This window comes from Podospora bellae-mahoneyi (assembly GCF_035222275.1).
Source record: "Podospora bellae-mahoneyi strain CBS 112042 chromosome 1 map unlocalized CBS112042p_1, whole genome shotgun sequence".
NCBI classification, from domain to species: Eukaryota; Fungi; Ascomycota; class Sordariomycetes; order Sordariales; family Podosporaceae; genus Podospora; species Podospora bellae-mahoneyi.
The window spans coordinates 4,273,954-4,295,519 of record NW_026946359.1 but is presented as its reverse complement, the minus strand read 5'-3'; the positions used below and the strand labels follow the sequence as shown (position 1 = coordinate 4,295,519).

The 21,566-nt window shown below is 53.2% G+C and overlaps 12 protein-coding genes across 12 annotated transcripts; 6 read left to right on the top strand and 6 right to left on the bottom strand.

Moving 5' to 3' along the window:
* Positions 1–34: 34 nt before the first annotated feature.
* Positions 35–1,201, bottom strand: QC761_0014350 (uncharacterized protein; the record flags this gene model as incomplete). Its single annotated transcript, XM_062871969.1, has 3 exons — positions 35–432; positions 534–841; positions 939–1,201. 3 exons carry the CDS (start codon positions 1,199–1,201, stop codon positions 245–247), a joined length of 759 nt encoding a protein of 252 aa, XP_062737730.1. The 3' UTR covers positions 35–244.
* Positions 438–879, top strand: QC761_0014360 (uncharacterized protein; the record flags this gene model as incomplete). Its single annotated transcript, XM_062871970.1, has 2 exons — positions 438–445; positions 573–879. The coding sequence occupies 2 exons, from the start codon at positions 438–440 to the stop codon at positions 877–879; spliced, it is 315 nt and encodes a 104-aa protein (XP_062737731.1).
* Positions 1,202–1,759: 558 nt separating the features above from the next.
* QC761_114110 (uncharacterized protein) lies at positions 1,760–2,701 on the bottom strand (the record flags this gene model as incomplete). Its single annotated transcript, XM_062874688.1, has 1 exon — positions 1,760–2,701. One exon carries the CDS (start codon positions 2,699–2,701, stop codon positions 1,760–1,762), a length of 942 nt encoding a protein of 313 aa, XP_062737729.1.
* Positions 2,234–6,282, top strand: CDC55 (protein phosphatase 2A regulatory subunit cdc55). Its single transcript, XM_062874689.1, has 6 exons — positions 2,234–3,965; positions 4,109–4,149; positions 4,262–4,359; positions 4,425–5,076; positions 5,150–5,733; positions 5,793–6,282. The coding sequence occupies exons 1-6, from the start codon at positions 3,922–3,924 to the stop codon at positions 5,814–5,816; spliced, it is 1,443 nt and encodes a 480-aa protein (XP_062737728.1). The 5' UTR covers positions 2,234–3,921; the 3' UTR covers positions 5,817–6,282.
* A 433-nt stretch (positions 6,283–6,715) lies between these two features.
* On the top strand, positions 6,716–7,934 carry QC761_114130 (uncharacterized protein). Its single transcript, XM_062874690.1, has 2 exons — positions 6,716–7,353; positions 7,458–7,934. Exons 1-2 carry the CDS (start codon positions 7,035–7,037, stop codon positions 7,571–7,573), a joined length of 435 nt encoding a protein of 144 aa, XP_062737727.1. The 5' UTR covers positions 6,716–7,034; the 3' UTR covers positions 7,574–7,934.
* Positions 7,935–8,027: 93 nt separating this feature from the next.
* Positions 8,028–9,057, bottom strand: QC761_114140 (uncharacterized protein; the record flags this gene model as incomplete). The annotated part of the gene is made up of 3 exons (XM_062874691.1): positions 8,028–8,411; positions 8,484–8,834; positions 8,997–9,057. 3 exons carry the CDS (start codon positions 9,055–9,057, stop codon positions 8,092–8,094), a joined length of 732 nt encoding a protein of 243 aa, XP_062737726.1. The 3' UTR covers positions 8,028–8,091.
* Positions 9,058–9,448: 391 nt separating this feature from the next.
* puf6 (Pumilio y domain member 6) lies at positions 9,449–11,822 on the bottom strand. Its single transcript, XM_062874692.1, has 2 exons — positions 11,474–11,822; positions 9,449–11,412 (listed from the first exon to the last, which is right to left on the bottom strand). The coding sequence occupies exons 1-2, from the start codon at positions 11,697–11,699 to the stop codon at positions 9,608–9,610; spliced, it is 2,031 nt and encodes a 676-aa protein (XP_062737725.1). The 5' UTR covers positions 11,700–11,822; the 3' UTR covers positions 9,449–9,607.
* Positions 10,852–14,274, top strand: GIR2. The gene is made up of 3 exons (XM_062874693.1): positions 10,852–12,167; positions 12,231–13,012; positions 13,475–14,274. Exons 1-2 carry the CDS (start codon positions 12,101–12,103, stop codon positions 12,845–12,847), a joined length of 684 nt encoding a protein of 227 aa, XP_062737723.1. The 5' UTR covers positions 10,852–12,100; the 3' UTR covers positions 12,848–13,012; positions 13,475–14,274.
* Positions 13,065–14,237, bottom strand: QC761_114170 (uncharacterized protein; the record flags this gene model as incomplete). The annotated part of the gene is made up of 1 exon (XM_062874694.1): positions 13,065–14,237. The coding sequence occupies one exon, from the start codon at positions 14,235–14,237 to the stop codon at positions 13,065–13,067; it is 1,173 nt and encodes a 390-aa protein (XP_062737724.1).
* A 932-nt stretch (positions 14,275–15,206) lies between the features above and the next one.
* Positions 15,207–15,713, top strand: QC761_0014270 (uncharacterized protein; the record flags this gene model as incomplete). Its single annotated transcript, XM_062871968.1, has 1 exon — positions 15,207–15,713. The coding sequence occupies one exon, from the start codon at positions 15,207–15,209 to the stop codon at positions 15,711–15,713; it is 507 nt and encodes a 168-aa protein (XP_062737722.1).
* A 530-nt stretch (positions 15,714–16,243) lies between these two features.
* Positions 16,244–19,285, bottom strand: QC761_114180 (uncharacterized protein; the record flags this gene model as incomplete). Its single annotated transcript, XM_062874695.1, has 1 exon — positions 16,244–19,285. One exon carries the CDS (start codon positions 19,283–19,285, stop codon positions 16,244–16,246), a length of 3,042 nt encoding a protein of 1,013 aa, XP_062737721.1.
* On the top strand, positions 18,477–21,393 carry QC761_114190 (uncharacterized protein; the record flags this gene model as incomplete). Its single annotated transcript, XM_062874696.1, has 3 exons — positions 18,477–19,617; positions 19,669–19,912; positions 19,983–21,393. The coding sequence occupies exons 2-3, from the start codon at positions 19,869–19,871 to the stop codon at positions 21,391–21,393; spliced, it is 1,455 nt and encodes a 484-aa protein (XP_062737720.1). The 5' UTR covers positions 18,477–19,617; positions 19,669–19,868.
* Between the last annotated feature and the right edge of the window lie 173 nt (positions 21,394–21,566).

Genomic DNA, 21,566 nt, shown 5'->3' with positions numbered 1-21,566 from the left:
TTTGACATGGTGATGCGTGATTTGTCACTTGTGATATTGGGCGCTTTCAGGACCGCCTGCATGTTACAAGATACTTTCTCTTTCCAGCGAGACTTTGAGCCAAGCTTTCTAACTCGGGTATTCCACGTCGTTGCTCATTTCGTTGCAAGACACATTGTCCAAATACATATCATCAACGCCCTTGCTTGCTATCCCATGGCAACTCAGCACAAAAGACCGACCCCACCGCCGAATCTATGCCTGATTAGAAACCGTTCATGAGATTGAGCCCTGCCACGCCGGCCGCCACAGCACCGACAACACCAACCGCAGCAGCCGTGGGTCTTGGGGCTGCATTCCCAGACCCAAAGTAGAAGCCGTTTGCGGTTGTCCCCTCCATCGTGCACATGCTAGCCTGAAGCCCGTTGCACGCCACGCTGGACAAGCTGCTGCCTGCAATGAACAAGTAAGCCATACCGAACAGCCAAGGGCGTTGGGAATCTACCCCGGAGGGGCATAAATGTTTGTGTATGGGACGTGTAACTCATGCTTACATATGCTTGTCGCCCGAGCAGGCTCATAAGTGACCCCAGCCGCGGCCGTCACAGTCGTGCCTCCCCCGCCCGGAACGGCGATGGTGACGGCATATCCTGCCCCGCCGGCAAGGCCCTGAAGTTGCGACTGGCATGCCTCGTGGTTGGCATCGCATTGCCTGGCAGCGGCCGAGCAGTGCTCCCTGTTGGCAAAGTAGGTGGCGACATAGGGGAACGAGAAGAAGTTGTTCGCGACGTAGGACACGGCGGTCGTGGCTGCCGGGACGGGGGTGACGAAGCTTGCGGGTGCGGTGCCGGTACATATAGCGCTGATGCGACGAAGCGGGAGAGGAGGGTCAATGGTTAGCTACACAATTTTCCATTCTGTGGAAGATGCCTTCTTGGTGTAGGGAACGTTTATCTCACCCAGCTGGACAGCACGCCGGCTCATTGTTAGCGTCTAGGCCGCATGTCTGTCCGTTTTGACAACAGACGCCGTTGAATGCGGGACCTTGGTTCGCGCAGCTGTAAAAGTTGGAGAGGCATCCTTGCTGCCGCTTTGCGACAATGACAGCTGTCTCAGCAGGCTGGAACGGCTGGAGGTTGGCGCAAACAGAGCATGCTGCAGTGAGGGCCAGCAGTAGCGTGCTCAAGGGCGCTGGTAGGCAAGCGGATCGTCTGGTCCTCATATTTGGGTTGGAGGACGGTTATCTGCTGGACACCCCTTGTGCTGATGGCTGATCGCCGAGAGGGTGGTAGATGTGGTGGTCCGGTCCTCTTGGATATGTAGTACGAGGTGAGGGTGGGGGTCCTGTATGACCGAGTTTGAGTATCTCCACATACAATGAAAATCAATGGATTCACTCGACAAACTGAGCCGATAGGCAGACTAGATGCATGGCATAAACTAATGCTGCATATGTGGTTGGTATGGTTTGCTACATTCATACAAATACAAGTACAAGGTTGCTAGATAGGTGCAAGCAGTGAGCTCTTTTGGATAGCTGGGCGGTGAGTGAGGCCCAGCTCAGCGGCACTGCAAAGGAGCTTGAGGGCAAGTTGTGTTGACCAACCAAAGGTGCGCAATCCACCTTGTGATGTCATATTGATTGCTGGCACAGCAACACAATATCGGGTCCGATAAGGAACCCTTGTCTGTTGGGTTTCGGCGGGGTAATCGTTCGGTTTACTGCCACGACGAGCATCTGCGGGGCATCAGGCAGGCAGTATGACAGACGAGTATGTGCCTACGTCCCTCGCAAGTGCCCAAGAATGGCACGCAGACGGAGGAGTGCTTTGGGCTCAGGGGGCCTCTCCCCTGGTTTGACTTCCTCCATCCTCTTGATCTCCTCGCGAGCGTCATCGACTAGCGCGTTGAGATCACCCCAAACCTCGTCTTGATAGTCCGTCAGCACCCGAGACCACTGGTCAAGCCATGATTGCCAGGCCTCATCGGTGTTTTCTGCTCCGAGGTGCGAGTAAAGCTCAGTGTTGCCACCCGCAGCGGGGTCCGCTCGAAGGTATTCAGGGATGAAGTTGAGGACATTATCCCACGCAACAGCAGCTGTTGATCGCCCTGCATCCTCGCCAAAGAGAGCCTTTCGTAGACTTGCCAGGTCTGCTTGCGAAACTGCTTCCTCTGGGAGCAGGTCGGGCTCTGGACCGCTTTGTCCAGACAGCAAGGCCACCACGTCGGCGCCATCTTTTGCAATCTGTTCCTGTACAGATTGGGATGGCACCCAAGCCGGCGTTGCTGCGGTAGTCGACTGCCAGGCTTCTTCCAACCCAGCGGGCTCTGACAGCATGGGAACATCGTCACTATCCAGAAACGCCGCAAACGACGCATCTTGCTCAACCATGTGCGCCTCGGTATGCCCAGGCCTCAACGTCCCACCAGCTGAAGGGTCTGTCTGTATCCGGACAGAACTATCACCAGCTCTTGCTAATGCCTGTCGCACTCGGGAACCCTCCCCTTTTTCGCTTCCACCAGGACCTATTTCTGGGGCCCCTGACATGAGATACGACGGTAAGGAGGCGGCTGACTGAGCAATCCGCGCGAGGGCCGACCCGGTATCTTGGGTCTGAGGGTCGCCGTTGTGAATAGATTTGTCCTGGTCGTGTCTAGTTTCTCGATCTTTGCCCTTCCCTTTCTCGGCGCCTTCATCAGGTCCCGTTGACTGATGTCCCATTTTGGATGTTGTAACCCCTGAAGCAGAATAGCCGACTGTTGTAGGCGCGGCTGGTAGATGGCTGGGACCAATAAACACCGTAAGAGGCTAATAGCTCAGCGCAAAGTCCTATTCAACAAACGCCATCCACGTTGCTGACAACAACAGGCACTGTTGGCATGTGATTTGACCGCTTGACACGAGTCGCCGGTCCCTTGTACAACCGACAGATCCGAGCCTGAACTGGTTGGGCTTATCCAGCTCAAGGAGGTCGCTCCTGTATATCTAAGTCGGTGCTTAAAAGCTTAGGTACAGCTGCGGGTGGGCGGGGGCGGCGGTGTGTGTGTGTGTGCGAACGAGGAGGGAGATTCTTTCCGTGGAGCAGCAGGAATTCGGTGCTGGATGAGAAGGAGCCAAATTCCACTGCCCGGAATCAGCAAGATCGTGCCCAAAGAATGCCCGGTCGGGTTTGTATGCGCTGTTCAGGCCAGGCGCAGGCTGAGCAGCGGTGCTGGCTTTGGTTCATTGTGTGCATAGAAGAGCTGAGTGGCACGGTCTCGCACTGTGTGCCTGATGCTTTTGGGGCCCCATTCTGGACCATTCACACTTACCTAGTGTGGCCGATCTGGGCGCACCTACCCACCACCTACCAAAGGTCATTGCGCCAACACCGACTCCCCGTCATTTCGAGCTTGACTTGTTTCCAACATCTCCATCTCTCCCAAAGCTTTTTCGACAAGCAGTTACCCACGGTTGGTGTGTCCCAGCTTCAGACGCGCACCCTCCGCACTTGCCTTGCACCTTCAGTTGAATCCTGCCCTGGATCCGCAGATCAGTCTTTTTTCTCACCCCTCATCTTTCATCGCTGCCCACGTCTAGGCGGCACAGCAATAGAGCATTCGCACACGCATCCCCGCGCCCGTCCTCCCAAGACTCGTACAGCAAAGCTCCCGGCCGTTTGAGCCTCCGTCCCGCCAGCATCCCAGCTCACCACCACTCGACCTGCTCGCCAGATCGCTTCACCATCGTGCGTTTTAGCTTCTGTCCATCTTCCGGGACTTCGGTACATTCCTCGACCTGAACCCCGCCCGATATCGCGTGTCATCCACGTCGTTGGTTCATCATCCCCCCTGGACCTTGGCTGCCCGTCATCATCAGCCCCAGCTGCCCGATTCTTCTTTTTCCATACCGCTTAGTGGCAGAGAGGGACCTCCCTCGGCCCACGATATCAGGTTGCGAAGATGGTAGACACAGAAGCGAGCGTACCGACATGGAAGTTCACCCAGTAAGTATCTTGATCGCCGCCCTGGTCCCCCACCGCTTCCCCGCTTTCCTTTCAATTCTTTGCTGCCGTCTGTTCATATTGACATGCTGCTTGAGCATTGCTCTGCTGTTCTCCGCGTGTATGCTAACCGTTTCTGTCTTCAGGTGCTTCGGTGATAAGGGAGACGTTGAGGATATCACGGAAGGTACGGCACACGACACCCCCCGAGGTATCTTGGTGCTCTTATCACACATACTTCTCTCCTCTTGCAGCTCACGCTGTTTTCTGTGAGCATTGGCTGACCCCACCTTGAACAGCCGACATCATCTCGACGGTCGAATTCGATCACACCGGCAACTATCTTGCAACTGGCGACAAGGGTGGCAGAGTTGTGCTCTTCGAGCGTAATGAGACGGTCAGTCCGGGATCTTGATATTGGCATTTCAGTCTCGGGAGATTCAGACTGACACAGCGAGGCAGAAAAAAACGTGCGAATACAAGTTCCATACAGAGTTTCAGTCTCACGAGCCCGAGTTCGATTACCTCAAATCGTTGGAGATTGAGGAGAAGATCAACAAGATCAAGTGGTGCCGACGACAGAACGCCTCACACTATTTACTCTCGACCAACGACAAGACCATCAAGCTATGGAAGGTTTTTGAAAAGTCACTGAAGGTTGTGGCCGAAAACAATCTCTCGCACGATGCCACCCCGGCGAACGTTCATGGGGGAGGCGGCGCCCCTCGCGCCCTTCCCACCGCCCAATTTCGGTCCGCGAATGATCTGAAGCTGCCGAGACTAACTCACCACGATACTGTCGTGGCGGCTGTGCCTCGGCGGACATATGCCAACGCCCATGCGTATCATATTAACAGCATCTCAGTCAATAGTGACGGCGAAACCTTTATTAGCAGCGACGATCTGCGCATCAACCTCTGGAACCTGAATATTCAAGACCAGAGCTTCAACATTGTTGACATCAAGCCCGCAAACATGGAGGAGTTGACCGAAGTCATCACAGCGGCGGAGTTTCATCCGACCAGCTGCAACTGGTTCATGTATGCCAGTTCCAAGGGCACCATCAAGCTGGCAGACATGCGTGAGCGGGCTCTATGTGACCAGCACGCCAAGAGTGAGTAGTTGACGGGACTCGCATCCGTGGAATGTCATGGAATGATGAACTAACCTGGCTCTTACCAATGTAGTGTTTGAGCAGGAGGAAGATCCGTCCTCCCGCTCATTCTTCTCTGAGATTATCTCGTCCATCTCGGATGTTCGTTTCTCATACGACGGCAAATACATCCTCTCCCGCGATTATTTGACTGTGAAGATTTGGGACGTCGCTATGGAGAGGCAGCCGATCAAAACCATTCCGATTCACGAGCATCTCAGACCGAGGCTCTGTGACACGTACGAGAATGATAGCATTTTCGACAAGTTTGAGGTGGTGTTTTCGGGCGATGGAAAGAATGTCATGACAGGAAGCTACAACAACAACTTCATGATATATCCTTCAGACCCGGAGAAGGAGGTTGAAGTGGTTCTTCAGGCCGACAAATCTGCTTTCAAGGCCAAGAAAGTTGGCGTGCCCACTCCCATCAACTCATCAACAAGCCCGACAGCTAATGGAAAGAAGGGGGGATCGCGCGCCGGAAGCCCAGCAGCTCCGGGGCAGGGTCAACGCATGCGTAAGGAAACGGATGCTGACCAGATCGACTTCAACAAGAAGATTCTTCACATGAGCTGGCATCCCTTTGAAGACAGCATTGCAATTGCGGCTACCAACAACGTAAGATTCTCAGCCGACGACATGTTTATGTTTGGTTTCTCTGCTGACTCGATATGTAGTTATTTGTTTTTTCTGCTCTTTGATAGACGGTGGGGTACAATGCCTGGGGGAGCCATGGGGATTTGCCGGATCGACCGCCACACAGTGTAGGATGTCTATCTGGCGAAAGGGTCGCAGATCAAACTGCCTTCAGGTTGTGGTCTTTTGTGCGATATTCATGTGCGAAGGGTCAAGGTATCTAATGATGGCGACTTGGCAAAGTTGATGGATTGCGAAGCAATTGCTAAAGCATAATTTTGCACTGGAGTTGTTCGAGCGGAGTGCAGCTACAACTGCATTGAGTGATGGAAACCAGCGAAATATTACACGAACGATCCAATACGCTGGCATGTGGCTTGCTTGAACTCGGAAGCGACTGGGGTAAGGCATGTCTGATGGGGTTGATATCGGTATTTAGATGCTGTCTCGTACAAAGCAGCTACTTACAGAGCAACTTTTTGCTGGGTGCGCGCAAGAGACGGATGGACTGAGGGTGTTGAGAGGGGGTTGGAAGGGGGAGAGATAGGCCCATCAGGGGCTCTTTTCACTGGGCAAATGCCCTGTGAGCCACAAATGCAAGAGATTGGTGTCGCTCATGATGCCATTTCCAAATCAAAAGTTTAGCGAGCGACTCTAGGCAGTTCTCGTAGTTTCCGAGTTGATTATGTATCGAGTGATGGAACCACTTGCATTGATCTACTGAGCCTTGCGTCTGAGTCTCCTAAGTCTGTTAGCGAGGTTGGACTTGGGCTGCCCAGATGTTGAGAGGCTGCGGATCTTGGCACTTTGTGTCTCCTCAAGCTGTTAGTGCAGCCCAAGCCCGCTGCTGCAAGGTTGAGGCGAACCAGATGCAAGCCCCCACCAAAGACGTACACAGTGCAGCCAGCAGAATCTTCCAGCACAGTGCCAGCCTTGCCAGTCTCCCACTTGGCAACATCAGCCACAGCTAAAGGATCCACCAATGAGTGGCAGCCCCAAGGTCGCACTGTGACGATATGGCGAATTTAGAGTATAGCACCTCTTCCATTGAGAGGGAACTTTGACAAGTAATCAAAGAAGAACCAAGAGAACCCACCAGGTCCCTCCATCCTTTGTGTTCGCAGCATACAATCGGTTCCTTTATTCTTCGTGCGACCACTAGTTTCCACGTCCGCAAGCAAGGCCAAATCGACCAATTCCATCCTTTTACTTACCACCCATGCTGGCGGTACAGACTTGGATCTACCTTTGCCAATCAACGCAGCCGAATAACAGACTCAGCAATGTCAGATCAGAAACACGCTCCTACCTCGCGGGCAAAACCCCCACCAGCCGGTGAAGAAGAAGCAGGCGCTGTTCTCAAACTGGGCGAGTTCCAGGACGTCGACACGCTGACACTGTCGGAAGCGTCACTCGTCATCAACGCCCTCATGGCCAAACGAAAAAAGGATCGCAAGGACCGGAACGAGACGGACGCGCTCAACCAAACACTCGACTACCTCGATGCATTTGCTCGGTTCAAGGCGAAGGAGAATGTGGAGGCTGTCGAGCGGCTGCTGAGCACGCACAAGGAATTGAGCAAATTCGAAAGGGCCCAGATTGGTATGTTTCGCATTTTTAGCATCCGCATTTTGGGCTGGCAGACGACGACTGTTTTGTCCGCTGCGACCTCTACAACTGGCTAACGATGACTCTTGTCCCTCTAGGATCCCTTTGCTGCGATACCGCTGATGAGTGCAAGACCTTGATTCCTTCCTTGGCGGACAAGATCAGCGACGAGGACTTGGGAGAGCTGCTGGATGAATTGGAGAAGCTTCTGTGATCAACATCCCCAGGTCAAATTCCTCGATACCAAGTCGAGTCGGGAAGCGTCGCATGATGGGCGTGCGTGGTCATCAACAAACGTCTTGCAAGGGGGTATGACAAAAATGCATTGCATAACGGCGTCAGGAGGGCAGGTTAATTAGGCGTTTTGTTTTTCTCGGCGTTATGCAAAGAGGGGATGACTAGGTCGGCTGGGACATCAGAACAGCAGGCAATGGTACCGAAAATGAAGGTTGTATTATCCCATTTTATGGCCCAAGGTTCTAATTGACGGTGTGATTTTCGTCCAAGTCTATTGACTGACCGATTCCTCGACCCCTTCTCGGGTTGGTAGTTAATCATTGAGATCGCCGGGGGCACAATCCCTTGCAAGAAATGCATATATATATATTTCTGACGTTTTGACCAGGTCATGCCTTGATCCATTGGATGATATGAAAATGACATATTAGATCAAGAATGCCTGCCCATATTCAGCTTTGTTTTCAAAGTTGAACGTTTTGGAACCTTGTCCAGCTATTTACACATGTGTTGGACTCTCGTTCTTGCTGAGTACTGTTCAGCGTCGCCCGCGGTTGGTCCGTCAGCACGGGGTTTGTCTTCCTGTTGAGGACATGGCAACTTTCCGTGTTTGGGGGGGTCAGAAGAGTAAAGTTCGCACATTGGACTTGAGTCGAGCTCGGCAGATTTGGGCATAGTTGATGAAGTGTTTGGCGTGTTTGGTGATAGTGGGCTCGTCGCAAGTTTTCTGGGCGTACTGCCGCTCAAGTAACTATCGCGGAGTGGTGGTAGGATGGGGAACGATCCGCTTTCGTGAGATATCTTGGACATGCGGCCTTGATTGACGAGCAGTCAACAGTCAGCTCGGATATCTCAACAGCCCAGATTTCAAGGAGAGCTAGGCTTACCTTCAGCGCGATCGAAAATACTGCCTGGGCCATCCGAAGCCATGGGGTTGAAAACGCCTTCTAGGCCCGGGGGAACAAGCTCCTCGTCCACAAGCCGTGGCGATGCCAGTCTCTGTGCTTGTTGACGCTTCTCATCCCTTTCCCGCCGTCGCCGACTCCACCACATGCAAGTTACGAGGGCCACGAATATCACCGCAATGGTACAGCCCACCACGACCCCGACGAGAGCGTTGATTGAGATCGTCATACCATGGCTGTCCGCTTGGTTGTCCTCTTGGGTAGCCGGAAAGATGGAGGCCGGGAGCGTTATTTGCGAAGAGATGTCGGCGGTAGTTGTTATGGTCGCGGTAGCTTCACGCGAGGATGGCGATGTGAATGTGGATAATCGTGGACATCACTGGCTCTCCCTGAGCAGTGAGCGGACAGCCAACGGGTTGTTGGTGACAAGGGTTGATGTCGCAGCAACCCGCATACCAGGGCGTGCGAAGGTACAAATATATCACAGATACCCACTCGCACTTGCGCAGACTTGAGATGATGAGTCGAAGCTGGTTGTTTCTGGCAACGAAATCATCGTGGACACACTGTCAAGCCTCAACCCAACCTGTTTCTAGATGGCGCCCCACCAAGGATATCGGAAAATCCGGGAATTGCGATGTGGATTCATTGGTGATCCATGCAAAACCTGGCTTGGGTGCCCAGGATGGTCTGGCAGGAGTGAATTCAAGCACGTGGCAGGAGAAGTTGTGCAACTTCTATTCTGTGAACCTCCAGGCTGCATGTGTGAGTGTATGGGCGAAGCATTGGAAGTGAACATTTTATCTCAATGCCTATTGCCAGACCTAGCTTTGTCTGGTGACACCGCCGTCTTCCACCTGGGAGGTGTAACGCCAGAACTCACCTCGTCCCTTTACACGGAATGGAGCATGAGGAAGGTAGGTCCTCTGGCTCGGAAAAAACCGTCACCGACCAGTCACTTCAGTCTACAGATAACGCCATCATGGCAGAGTGTCCATGTGTTTACACTAGGTTTATTTATTAGCGAAGCCTTTGCGCTGTATGGGCCCCTATCCATCATGTTCATAGCACCCCATCCACGCACGCTGCACACTTTGCCCTATATTCTATGCGTGCAACTTTTCCAACAACAGTCTTGCGCCTTGGTTCCCTCCCGACTTCGACTTGGAGCCGTTGTCCTTGTTCTTCGACTTGGGCTTCACACCCTCCGCCGTGGTCTCAGCAGCAGTGGCGGCACGCTCAAGAGTCTTCTTCTCCAACTTGAGGAGTTTGAGAAGCTCTTTCTTTGACGAGAAATCCGGGGCTTCAAGCAAACCCAACACTGTAAACGAGCTTGGCCCAACTGCCCACTGCATGATGTGGTCTTTTATGACAGGGTAGAGAATGTCGGCGAAGTTAAGGGGCGGCTCGATTCTTTTGACGGTTCCCGTCTCCCTATCGAACCGCCCACCGGCGATGAGGGTCTTATACAGCTTGCCTCCGTGAGGTGTAAGGGAAAGGTGTGGTGGTGGGGGGTAGGGAGGATCAGCATCCTCGGGGAGAGCAGGGTTAGGCTCACCAGCCGCTGTGGCGGCAACAGCCTCGAGGGCGGCAGTCTTGTCCCCAACGGACGACAGGAGAATATCAGCGATGAATTGACAACCAAACGAAGTGGCCGCAAGTTCCTTCCCAAAGGCCGCTACGGCGGCCAGCATCTGTGGGGACATGGATGCTACCAGCTCTTTGCGCCTCACCTCGGCGTCCTTTTTGCTCGTAGTCTTGCGGATCTCGTGGAGCTCGCTGAGCAATTCCAAATCATCGGCATGGCTCGATGGGAACAATGATTTGGACTGGCCTTCGAACAAGTACAAGGACACGATGCGTGCGTTCGGGTCGTTCGCCATGAAAGTAATGTTCCCCGGGTCTAGGTCCTCGATCTTGCCCAAGATTTCTGGAAAGATTGACTTGGAGGTCAAAACTGTGTCATCGATGAGATCGTAGGCAGCCAACAGGATCATGTGCCCATGAGGGTCACCCGACATGAGCTGAAATGTGTCCTTGTATGTCTTGAGGATTTGCTTCCGGTCCTTCGCACTTCCATGGGCCAAGAGCAAGCAGGCTAAACGCGCGCCAGATTTGGTGAAGGCCATGTTCTTGAGCAGATCGCCATTCTCGTCACCCTTGACGACCTCAACAAACTCTTTGAGCTCTTCACTGTCGGGCTTGAGGTTGAGGAAATATTGCAACATGGCGTCGTGCAGCATTGTGAACCCAGTCATCTTCTTTTGGATCAGGTTGTTGGACATATCACAGAGGTATTTGAGGACTGTCGACCGCTTGCTTGGCTCTTCAGCAAGAATTTTGGACAGGTCGGCCGTGACCTCGCCCTTATTCCCCGACTTGAACAAGGCGAACTCGGGCCCGTACCATTCTCGCAACATATGGGCCTTCTGTTCCTTGGTGGCTGCCCCACGGTAGATGTCGTCCAGAATCCAGGATGCTTCGGAATGGTTGATAAGCTTGCGGATTTTCCCATAAAACTCGGGGATGATGATGTCGCGAATCTCAGTATCGTTCTGGACAAGGAGTTTGCCGATGAGGAACTTGGCATATCTGCTCTCAGCAAGTTGCGCATAGGCACCCTGAAGCTCCTTCGCGATCTGCTTCCTTTGGACTGGGGTTGAGTATTTGATGGCCGTCTGGACAGCGCGCACGGCGTCGTGCTTCAATACGAAGTCTTTGATGCGCCCGGTAATGATGGAGAAGAGCTCGTCGACCAGTTGCTGGCGCTCCTCCTTGGGCACATGCGACTTGCGGCGCAATCTCTCCCACAACTTTTTCGTCCGCTGAACCTCGTCCGCCAATGGTTTCCCGGCTTTACGTTCTTGCGCCAACTGTTTCTGCTTCGCATGAGCCTCGCGGGAGGTTTGTCCTGTTGGCTTGTTAACACCGATAGAATTGAGTCTCGAGTCTCACAGGCAAGGACGACAAACCTTTCTCCAACGCCTTGCCAGTGGCCTGGCCGTTCGCTGTTTTCCCCTGCTTCAAAGCAGCGCCTCCGTCGTCCGAGTCGGAAAAGGTGGCGCCATCACTTTCAGAAGTCTTTGGCTCGACTTTCTTGTGCTTCGGCCCGGTGGTAGTCTTCGCCTTCTTCGCTCTGCTGCCATCGTTGTGATGCACCTTTCTCTTTACGCTAGGTTCCGAGAAATTTGGCGCCATTTTGATGTCCGCCGCTGAAGAGTGAAGCAATTCGAGAGGTGTTGAATGGTGATCGATCCAAGGTTGAGCTCACCCGCCAAACTCGAAATGCTACGCTACCAGTTCTACTTTGGCCGAAATTTTTTTTGGAAGCCAATTCCTAGGATCCCTGTTTCTGCCAGGCGGTCAGACTAGCGTGAGCTTGGCGGGCCGGGGTGGACGCAAGACCCCATGTCCAAAAGTTGTGCCCCTCCTCCAACAAACCAGCAAATCCACCAGACGAACCACACTCCCATCAGCAAAGAGTAAATCCAACCCCACCCACTTCGTTCCAAGTGCTCACAGGAAGACCTGGTCCTCCGCCTGGCCAGGACATCAACGACGACACAAAGCCGCTATTCTATACAGCACAGATACTTAAGATGGGGCGTGAGGATCAAATTGAGGAAAGAGAGGTTCTGGACTCTATCTTTCCAGACGAGATTACAGGTCCGTTCATCGTGCATGGCTCTGGGCAGGCAGTGAACTGACAGATAGTCCACCACCTTCCAGACATATCCGAGACTGAATACAGAATATCGATCGTCCTCGATATCCCAGACGACAAGGAGGAACCTCCGATTATGCTCCTTACTGTGCGCTACCCCGAGGAATATCCAGACAAGGCACCATTCCTAGAGCTCTCGGCGTCACAGAACGCAATCCCTCACCCGCACCTCAACATCGCCGAGGATAAGGAGCAGCTTTTACGGAGGTTGGACGCAACTATCGAAGAAAATCTTGGGATCGCAATGGTGTTCACTTTGGTCTCGACACTCAAAGAAGCCGCAGAGCAACTAGTGCTGGATCGAAAGGCAGCTATCGTGAAGGCACACGAAGAAGCCGTGCTGGCTGCCGAACGTGAGGAGAATAAGAAGTTTCAGGGAACCCCGGTTACACGCGAGACATTCTTGAAGTGGAGAGAGTCGTTCCTGAAAGAGATGGAGGAGGGCAGAATCAGGGAAGAGGAGGAAAGACTGGCCGAGTTGAAGAAAGCCCGGATAAAGGAGCCTATAAAGCTCACAGGAAAACAGCTTTGGGAACGTGGCCTCGCAGCGGCCGGGCAAGATGAGGCTGATGATGATACCGTCATTGAGGAAATTCAGAAACTTGAGGTTGGTGAAAATTAACTAGGTGTGTTTTCAATCAAAGGAGCACGCTTGTACCACATTTTTCAACTACACGATCGCATAGGGTATGGTATTTTTCATTGGGGAGTCATTCCTGGTATATCTCATGTATTAATTTTGAAGTCCGGATGGAGCGTGGCCTCCTCAATGCTCGTGGGTTCATCCGTCAGTCCACCCTTCCAGCGAACCCTCTTGACCACCAAAACCATGACACATGCTATTGCATATCTGTGTCCACATCGTCCTCATCATCGGTGTCTTCCCAAACATCCTCATCCAGATCATCCCCCAAAGCCTCGCCAAGCTCGTCTCTAATAACGCCCATCAATTCCCGTGCATGTTCCCCTAACCTTTCGTCCTCATACTCCTCGGCCTCGAAAATCCTCATGGATTGAATAAGCCATTTCCGCGAAGAACGCCACACGCTTTTCCACTTGTCAGCATTGCCAGTCTGCCCCACCTCCTTCAACTTCTGGCCCAACATGTATTTCCCATAGCCACCAAGGTACCAGGCTTCCACACTGAGATCGTCCTCGTCAACAAGTCGTCCGGCAACTTCAATCGCTTGCTCCTCCAGCCCAACCTCTATCAACAACCGAACCAGACTGACACGTGATGGAAACGCAGGAACCCCAGGGTCTTCAGGCGGCAGATCTGTCCACAGTCCCAAGCTTCTTTTCAAGGCCTCTTTGGCTTCTTCGGTTCGTGACTGTGAGATTCGTACGTTTGCGACAGTTTGCCAGGTATCTGGCTGTTCAGGGGCCAGCATAATAGCCTCGGTAATCAGCGCCTCGCACCGACTCTCAGCATCGTCCTCCCAGCTGAGATCTGTCATGTAGACCTCGGCAACGGCGCAGAGAGTATCTGCCAGCTTTCTTCGTTTCTCATTGATGGCAACTTCCTGTTCGCCGCGGGTAAGGGGCCGTGACTCTAGTGCGTCGGTAAGTGTCTGAATCTGGGCACGCAGTGCGGCCGCACCACGCTCGAACCAGCCAACGCTGTCTTGACCACCTTCTTCACTTAGTTGTGCAAGCCAAAGAAACTTTTCGGCACCGCCACCCAAATCTTCCGGAAGCGAACCATCTTCATCCACCTTGACGGCAGACAGGAAGAACTGGCGAGCACTGTCAACCTCTCCCAACTCGACATGTATTTGACCCAGAAGCGACAGCGCGGCGCCAGCCTGTCGTCCGTTGTCTCCGATGTGATCATACGCTGTCCTGGCGACTTTGGCGGCGCCCTCCGCATCGCCGACCTCGAGCATGCCGACGGCTTGCACAAGAAGCTCTCTGGGGTTGACATTTGAGGATTGCACGGCGGCGGCTTTGGCTCGGAGTCTGTCCCTTGCCTTGTCTTTGGTCGACTTCTTTTTTGGTTTTGTCGGCGCCATCGGTTCGCAGGTCTATGTGGGATTGGGGAGGGCGAAAGGGGGCGATCGAGGAATTCGGTGATTTCTGGTGCTTTATTGCCGTGAGGGTCGAGTGATGTGTCGCTAAACAGGTCAAATAGCCTTTCTAATCTTGTCGTTGAGCCTATCCAACTTTGGAAATTTTGGCATCTTGTCGCTGCTCTTATCGATAAATATTTAGTGAACCCCGCATGTCAGTCAACCCCGGGCTCCATCGGAGCAACCCCTGCTCACTATCCACGGTCCCCACTCCCTATCCACACTTGACGACTTGTCTTTCCCTGGTGTGCCTAGCTGGTGCTGATGTACACTCAACTTATTTCAGATGTACATCTATCTACACAGACACCCCGCCGTTGGAGGCGTTCCACCTATTAATACTGTAAGATGGTGATCGCCTTGATTCATTGGCCAGTCCATTATGTGAGATTAAGAAGGACTTGTAAAAACAAGGCCAAACGAGGCTGAGCCAGCTTTTGGCCCTTGCCAGTTTGTTTCAAGATGCTCCTCCAATGGACCCCCTGCCTCTCATGCACCATGACCATCACATCAGGCCTCTTGTCCCCTCCAACTTTGGGATATTTAGCCGTGGCTCAATGCCTGGAGTGACATGGTGACTGGATGGTTCAAAGCTGCGCAGCCTCTTCTGGCGTGGATGAGCTTTCTCTCTCTTTCTTATTTTTCTTCCTCCCAAGGGCTAGCATGCCGCCTTCCTGACAAGACGTTGTGACAAAACAGAAGGCCATGGTATTCTTGCGGCACGTCGGCTTTGCCCTCGCTGGCTTGACCTTCTTCTTGTCTTTGGTTGAAAAAGTCGAATCGACAAGACCTTCTTTTGAGTTTCCACCATGCGTAGGGGGTTGCATATTGGATTCCGATTGTTTGCCAAGTAATGGCAATTGTATGTGCAAGCGAGCAAGGGGAAGTTTTCTCGAAAAGGTTCTTAAATGCATGGACACCAACTGCCATGCCGATCTCCGCAACTATCAAGACAGCTTCCTCGACCCTTTGGAGGACGGCTGTGGCGAGAGAAATCAAGATCTGCCGGCTTCGAAGCTCGACGCTGCCAAACTCCTAGCAAAGGGTTTCATATCTGAACTCCCCACCACGACAACCATCATTAGCACCTCACCTAGCAAGGTCACCTCAAAGACTTTGACTGTGGAGTTGAGGCCATCATCTTCCGTTCAGGAAGGGGACATCCCCGACCCAACGACAACCTCAACAGTAGACCGGAACAATCAACCGGACAGCACATCAACAAGCAATACTATCGCCGCCTCCTCAGCGCAAACATCCATACCATCACCCGATCCCAGTCCAGAACCAATCCCGCCCCCTCTTACCGATACTAGCCCCTTTACCAATAACAACTTCGTGTCGAGTGGATCACAGGCTCGCCCACCCTTCAGAATGCTAGAACTCTCCCTGGCCGCGGCCGCCGTGTGGATAGGATAGGATTTTGAACGGCAAAGCGTATGAGCTACCGTCTTTGTGTAAAGCTGCAATGCCTGGGGGTATTGTGATACCTCTAATGGACAGGAACCAGAGAGTCGAGCTGTGAGAGAGAATCTTGGTCAAAAAGCAGGAAGGGTATAATTGGCTGCAGCCTTTACATCTGCTGAGTGGTGCGTCGCCGTACGCCAGACCTAGTTTTACTCTTGGAAGGGAGAGCTGCGTTATTATTGAATTTATTGAACCAAGTATTTCTTTGGATTAACTACATTTTTGTACAACTAGAAGCGCCGTCTTAAAACCACATCTAATCGCCACGCTTTCCTATCTTATTTTAACCCTAATGAGCTTTTGCGTGGGTCAACAAAATAGACACAGCCAGAAACGCCTTGCTATCCCTCATCCAGCATTCCGAACCAAAAAGAGCACAGCAGAAGTCAGCCCGGCATCTCGATTCACTTCTCGTCGCTAGTTATCTCCTCCCCTCCCCTGCCCTGACCGACAGTGTTCTTTCCCAGAACGAGCAACGTTTATTAGTGATTTAAGCCTCCTTGCCTGAGCACCCGTCTTCTACGTCTGCGGTTCGCGCTATGGCTCCAGCGGGTTGCGACGGTCGACTCAGGGTCAGTACTCATAGCCGTGTCCCACAAGCCAATCATCCACTCTGTGACCTCGGGAGTCCACTCCTGCACAAGGTGCTTGCCTTGTCCCCCCGTGACCCACTCGTCCAACTTTGACGGAATCGTGAAGCCCCAAGAAGGATATTCAATATCCCAGTTACAAGGCTCACCTGGGCCGCAGTACGGAGGCTTGCAGTATAAGTGGCACATACAGGACTCAGCAATGTACCAAAGAGAAAGAAGAAAGACGCAAAGGCCGAGAAATGTAAGCTTGAAACGCGGCTGGTGATGCCACAGTCGAGGTAGAGGCAAGTGAACGTAAGTGAGGGTCGTTGTCGCGGTTGGTTCGTTTCCTTGACAGATGGGACACAGGGCATCAACGTCATGTTTGCTGTGTGTGTGTTCGGTTTCGCTAGCATCGTCGGCCGCACTCTTGAGATTGCCATGCGCAACTTGATCCTCCAGTCTCTGAATTCCCTGCTTCGCGGTGCGAATATTCATGATCCCGTTCTGCAGACTCCTGCTCATTCGTCTCAATCTTTGAGCATCCTGATCGCCTGTGTCCTTTTCATCATCGCCGCCATCGTTGGTCTTGATCTCAATAGCCTCGGAGTCGTGGCCTTTGGCGTCTTGTTTCAACATGAGGTCGGCGATATCATCCAAAGTGGAATCGTCGATCTGGTTGGCTCGCTGTATTTCTAGTATGTCATCTCGGACAGTTGGGGGTTTGCCAGAATTGATCAAGGGTCGACCTCTCGACAGCGACCTTGCACGACGTCGGACAGAGATCGAAGAGGAACGCCTCGACATCCTGTCACCACGGGATGACTGAGTTTGTTTGGGCTGTGTCGGTACGCTTTCACCCCTTCTGCCTCGCTCCGCAGGAAGTTCATCGTGTTTGTCTGGCTGCGGTTTGATGTCATCCTCCTCTCTTTTCTCAACCTTGACCGTCGCGGGTGTTTCGACAAAAGCACCTGTTACCCGAGGAGTGGGCATCATGAGAGGATCAGGCTTGGAGGGTTTGGGTGTTTTGTCTGGCGTGACTTCTTCTGGCTCCGGAGATAATGCCCGAAGAGACCCGCGTTCAGACTGGTTTTCATGTGGCGCAAATAGATTCATCTCACCTTCTATACGCTCTGTAGGGTCAGACTCTGAGAGGATAAAGCTTGACCGCTTTGTCAGGTTGGATTCCATCGAATCATTCCTCCGAAGTCCAACAAAACCGACAGTGGGTTTGCCGTCACCCTTAGCACCGGCAAACATCCTTTGTCGAAGACTTCCGCTGGATTGCCGAGGTCTTTCACGCCCAGACACACCCTCAGAAATGCCAGACGCTGGCAGGTCAGTGAGCTGATTTGTGATCGCCGCGGCTGACAGTCTGCGCAAGACATCTCGCGACTCATCTCTGCCTCGTGAGCCACGGCGTCGGATCTCTGCATTTTCACTAAGTCTCTGTTGTCTATCATGGTCATCGATAACTGGACCATCTTCATCGTAACTGTTTAGAGCTGCAGAGACCGAGTTCTGGCGAGCGCTTGGCTCTCGTACTTGTGAAGCAGAGTTGGCCACATCGGATCCCCTTCTCCAACTCTGTTCGTCCGGCGGGGAAAAAGAACGCAGAGGCTCCGCGCTGGGTTTCCGCCCCATATCGGGCGATGGCGAGCGCGACGTTAGCTCGGCGTTTCTCTCCCGGATTTTCCCCAGCTGAGCGGTGGTGATGGCTCTCCTAGACACTCTTTCAATCTCCCGCGATCTAATTTCATCCATCTTAGTACTTGTGTTGCTTTCGGATCGGCTTCGGGTTGTGAGGTCTCGATCCTGCGATGCAGTCTGCTCCATAACCTCGCGCGGCGCAGCGGTGAGTTCCGGCGGCTTGGACGCAGTTTCAACTTCGCGATTTCTGATCTCGTCGATCCGGAGATTCTTCCAAGAGTTGGGGTTGCTCTCGGGATCCTTATCACTGTGTTCAGCTTCGAGTGCTCGTATTTCATCGATCTTGGTGTTACTTCGACCGAGACTGACTGCAGGGCTTTCAGAGACCTGCAGGTCGCCAGCTGTGAAGTCGTTCTCTGCTTCCCATGCGAAACTCCTTTCAGGAGACTCTTGGTCCGGTGGCGCAGAGGTGGGGCGCAACAGCGGGTTGGACGCTGGCCGAGCCAAATCTCCAGCAGAGCCATCACTAAACCGGATCCAATCCGCCAGATCAGGCGTCTGTGTTGAGCTGCTCAATTCTCGCTTCTTCCTCGATAACAAGCCAGAAAACCTATTGCCGGCTGTTGTAGTCTTGGGGTTGCGAGGTGAAGCATGGCCCTCGGGACTGCCACGACTACTCCTCCGTACCAATCCTCTCCCAGTCTCTAGTATTCTGGTTCCCAAACCAGCTTTAGACGAAGCGCTGTTACTGTGTGAGATCGGTGCTTCGGGGTCTCCTTGCGCAAGGGCGTGCTGGCGAATCTTTTCGTCAAAGCTGCTGTCGGAAATGTTGCTTCGGAGCGACCGGCCACCAAGGCCCATTGACAAACCGACCCTATCCCCACCCACCGCATCCGTGGATTTGCTTGTCATCGTCCTGCGATGTTGGGTCCCGAGAGCTCCGACACCAGGCAGCTTTGAAGTGTTCTTCTCGCTGGATTCCCGACGTGAGCGCCATGTTCGTGGCGCGGGACTTGGGGATCCTCGGGCTGCGGCCTCTTCCTCTTCTGTGGCCAAGCGGTAGGCATCTTCCATCGTAAATTTGCCTCGATGTTGGGCAAGGCGAGGAATTCTTGTGTTGTTCGGCGAGCCAACTCGGCTCTCAGCGGGCGCGTCGGCACTGGCAGGTCGGGTTCCATCATCATTGAGGTTTGGACGAGAGAATAGACTCCTCCGCTTGGAAGCGCTTGTAATCGTGAGCGGGGCGATCGCACGTGTCGTCTGCGCAAACCGGTGGTCGGGTTTGTCCTTGTCGCGGTCCATGGTGTTGCGCCTCAGAGTAGGTAGGTAGGCCGAGTGTCCGAGTGTGAGAAGGGCGAGGGACAGGGTGAATTGGTCAGATGCTGGACGGAGAGGCAGCGCGCGCCCTTGAAGTATCTGTATGTGCCCCTATATGTATCGTCGAAGTGATTGATGGTTGGGCGACAACGGTTGAGGCGCGAATGCGTTGTCACAAAGAAAGCTCGACCAGATGAATCATGACAAGGCGCGGAACACATGAGCTGGAATTTGAACTGCGCGGGCGCGCATGGCGGGAATGACAGTTGCAATTGCAGCCCAATTGTCAAGTGAGAGCCATGGAATCTTCAAGGCTGCTTGCTGTTTCTGCATGCGCCTGGGTCTGACGAAATAGACAGGCAGCACAGCTTGCCAACTGGACGTGGATAGCTTGGCGCGTCGACGTATCCACCCCATGCAGGGCTGGCCGTGCTGGCCTGCGCTAGCGCCGTGAGGCTGCCCTGGTCCCCCGCAATGCCGCACCCCGTCCCGCCTTGCACTCCGGGCTGGCTTCCGCATTGGCGGGTCGTTTCAAAGTCTGACCGTTTGATCCCACAAACATCTACATATGATGGAGACCGGGCACCGACAAGCCCGAGCCCTCGGGCCGTGGTACGTATGTTTTTGCTGCGAAACCTCAAGGCTTATCTGCGCACAAGACTCGTCTGACCACTCGTGACAGTGAAAGATACTCTTCATCGAGGCACGCCCTCGGCTTTTACAAGTGCGTGATCAATACTTGTCGTTACACAGTCCCCACATCCGGAGTTCAAGGCCAGTCTGTCTATGAGGTGTTTGAGAGAGCCCTCGCCAGCGTGGTTTTTGACATTCCGTCGCTGAGAGTGGGTATAAAAGATGAGGAAACATCCAGTCCATATTTTGTATTCCTATCGGCCATCAACCTCCACCTCCACCTCGAATACCACGAGGTATCGAAGGACCTCGACGTTGAGCTTATCCAAAAACTGGAGCATCAACACGATCAATACTTTCCTGATATCTCGAGCCGGCCTCCGTGGAAGGTGATCATTGTTGCCACCCCTCATCCAGCAAATGGAGTCCTTGCCTTTGATGTCATCTTCGCAGTGCATCATTCAATAGCGGATGGCAGAAGCACTGCGGCTTTTCACACCAATCTCCTTAATGAGTTGGCCTGCCCCTCAGTGCGCCCGATACAACTTTCCGACCATGTTCTAAGCCTCCCGCCCAGCCAGCAGCTCAGTCTTCCTTTGGAAGCGGTGGTGGCTTTCAAACAGTCCTGGGGTTTTGTATTGGGTACTCTTTTCAGAGAGCTCGGTCCCGCCTGGCTTTCAAGACCGTCGAAGGCAATCCCATGGACTGGAAAGCTAATCACCCCCGAGCCCTTCCAAACAAACCTTCGCCTGATTGTAGTTCCTGCGGAGGTGGCGCCATCTGTTCTCGCTATATGCAGACAACACGGCACGACACTGACGCCCTTGCTTCACTCGCTCGTACTGGCTTCTATCGCCAAGCTTGTTCCCGCCAAAGATGCCCAAGCATTCTGCAGCTCAACACCAATAGATCTAAGGCCCTATATTTCAGACCATCCACCAAGCGGAAAGCCTGGAGCTCTCTTTGGAGTTCTAGTTACCACCCAGGCGCATCATTTTGAGTCACATGAGATCCATGGGGATAGGGACGAGGACGGTATTTGGAAGACCGCAGTCAGCCTAAGGGGTCGAATGAAGAAACACCTAGAGACTGTGCCGAAGGACGATATCATCAGTATGCTGAGCTGGGTCACAAACTGGAGAAAATACTGGCTTTCAAAGATAGGTAAACCGAGGGAAACGACATGGGAGGTATCTAACATCGGGTCGATTCACGGCATCCCAGGTGGAAGCCATCTCCAGCCAGGCTGGCAGATCCGTCGCTCAATCATGTCTCAAGGAGCAACGGTCGCAGGAGCCGCGATAGGGGTCAACGTCGCCGGGGTTGCTGGTGGAGATATCTGTATCAGCCTGAGCTGGCAAGAAGGAATAGTCGAAACGGACTTGGTCGAGGGAATGGTGCTAGACCTGCAGCGCTGGCTCGGTCAGTTGGGTCGCGGAGAGAAGCTTGCCTGGAAATAGACGTTTCCTGGATCTGCAAAGGCAGTAGCAAGTAGAAACAACGTCCTAATTATGGTCGAGATGTATGTAAGGTATGTATTTAAGTTACGGAATACAGCCAGAGGGCCGTAAATTACGGTAACCGAATTGATCCTGGCAAAAACTGTGGGTGGACCCCAACCGAACATTATCCA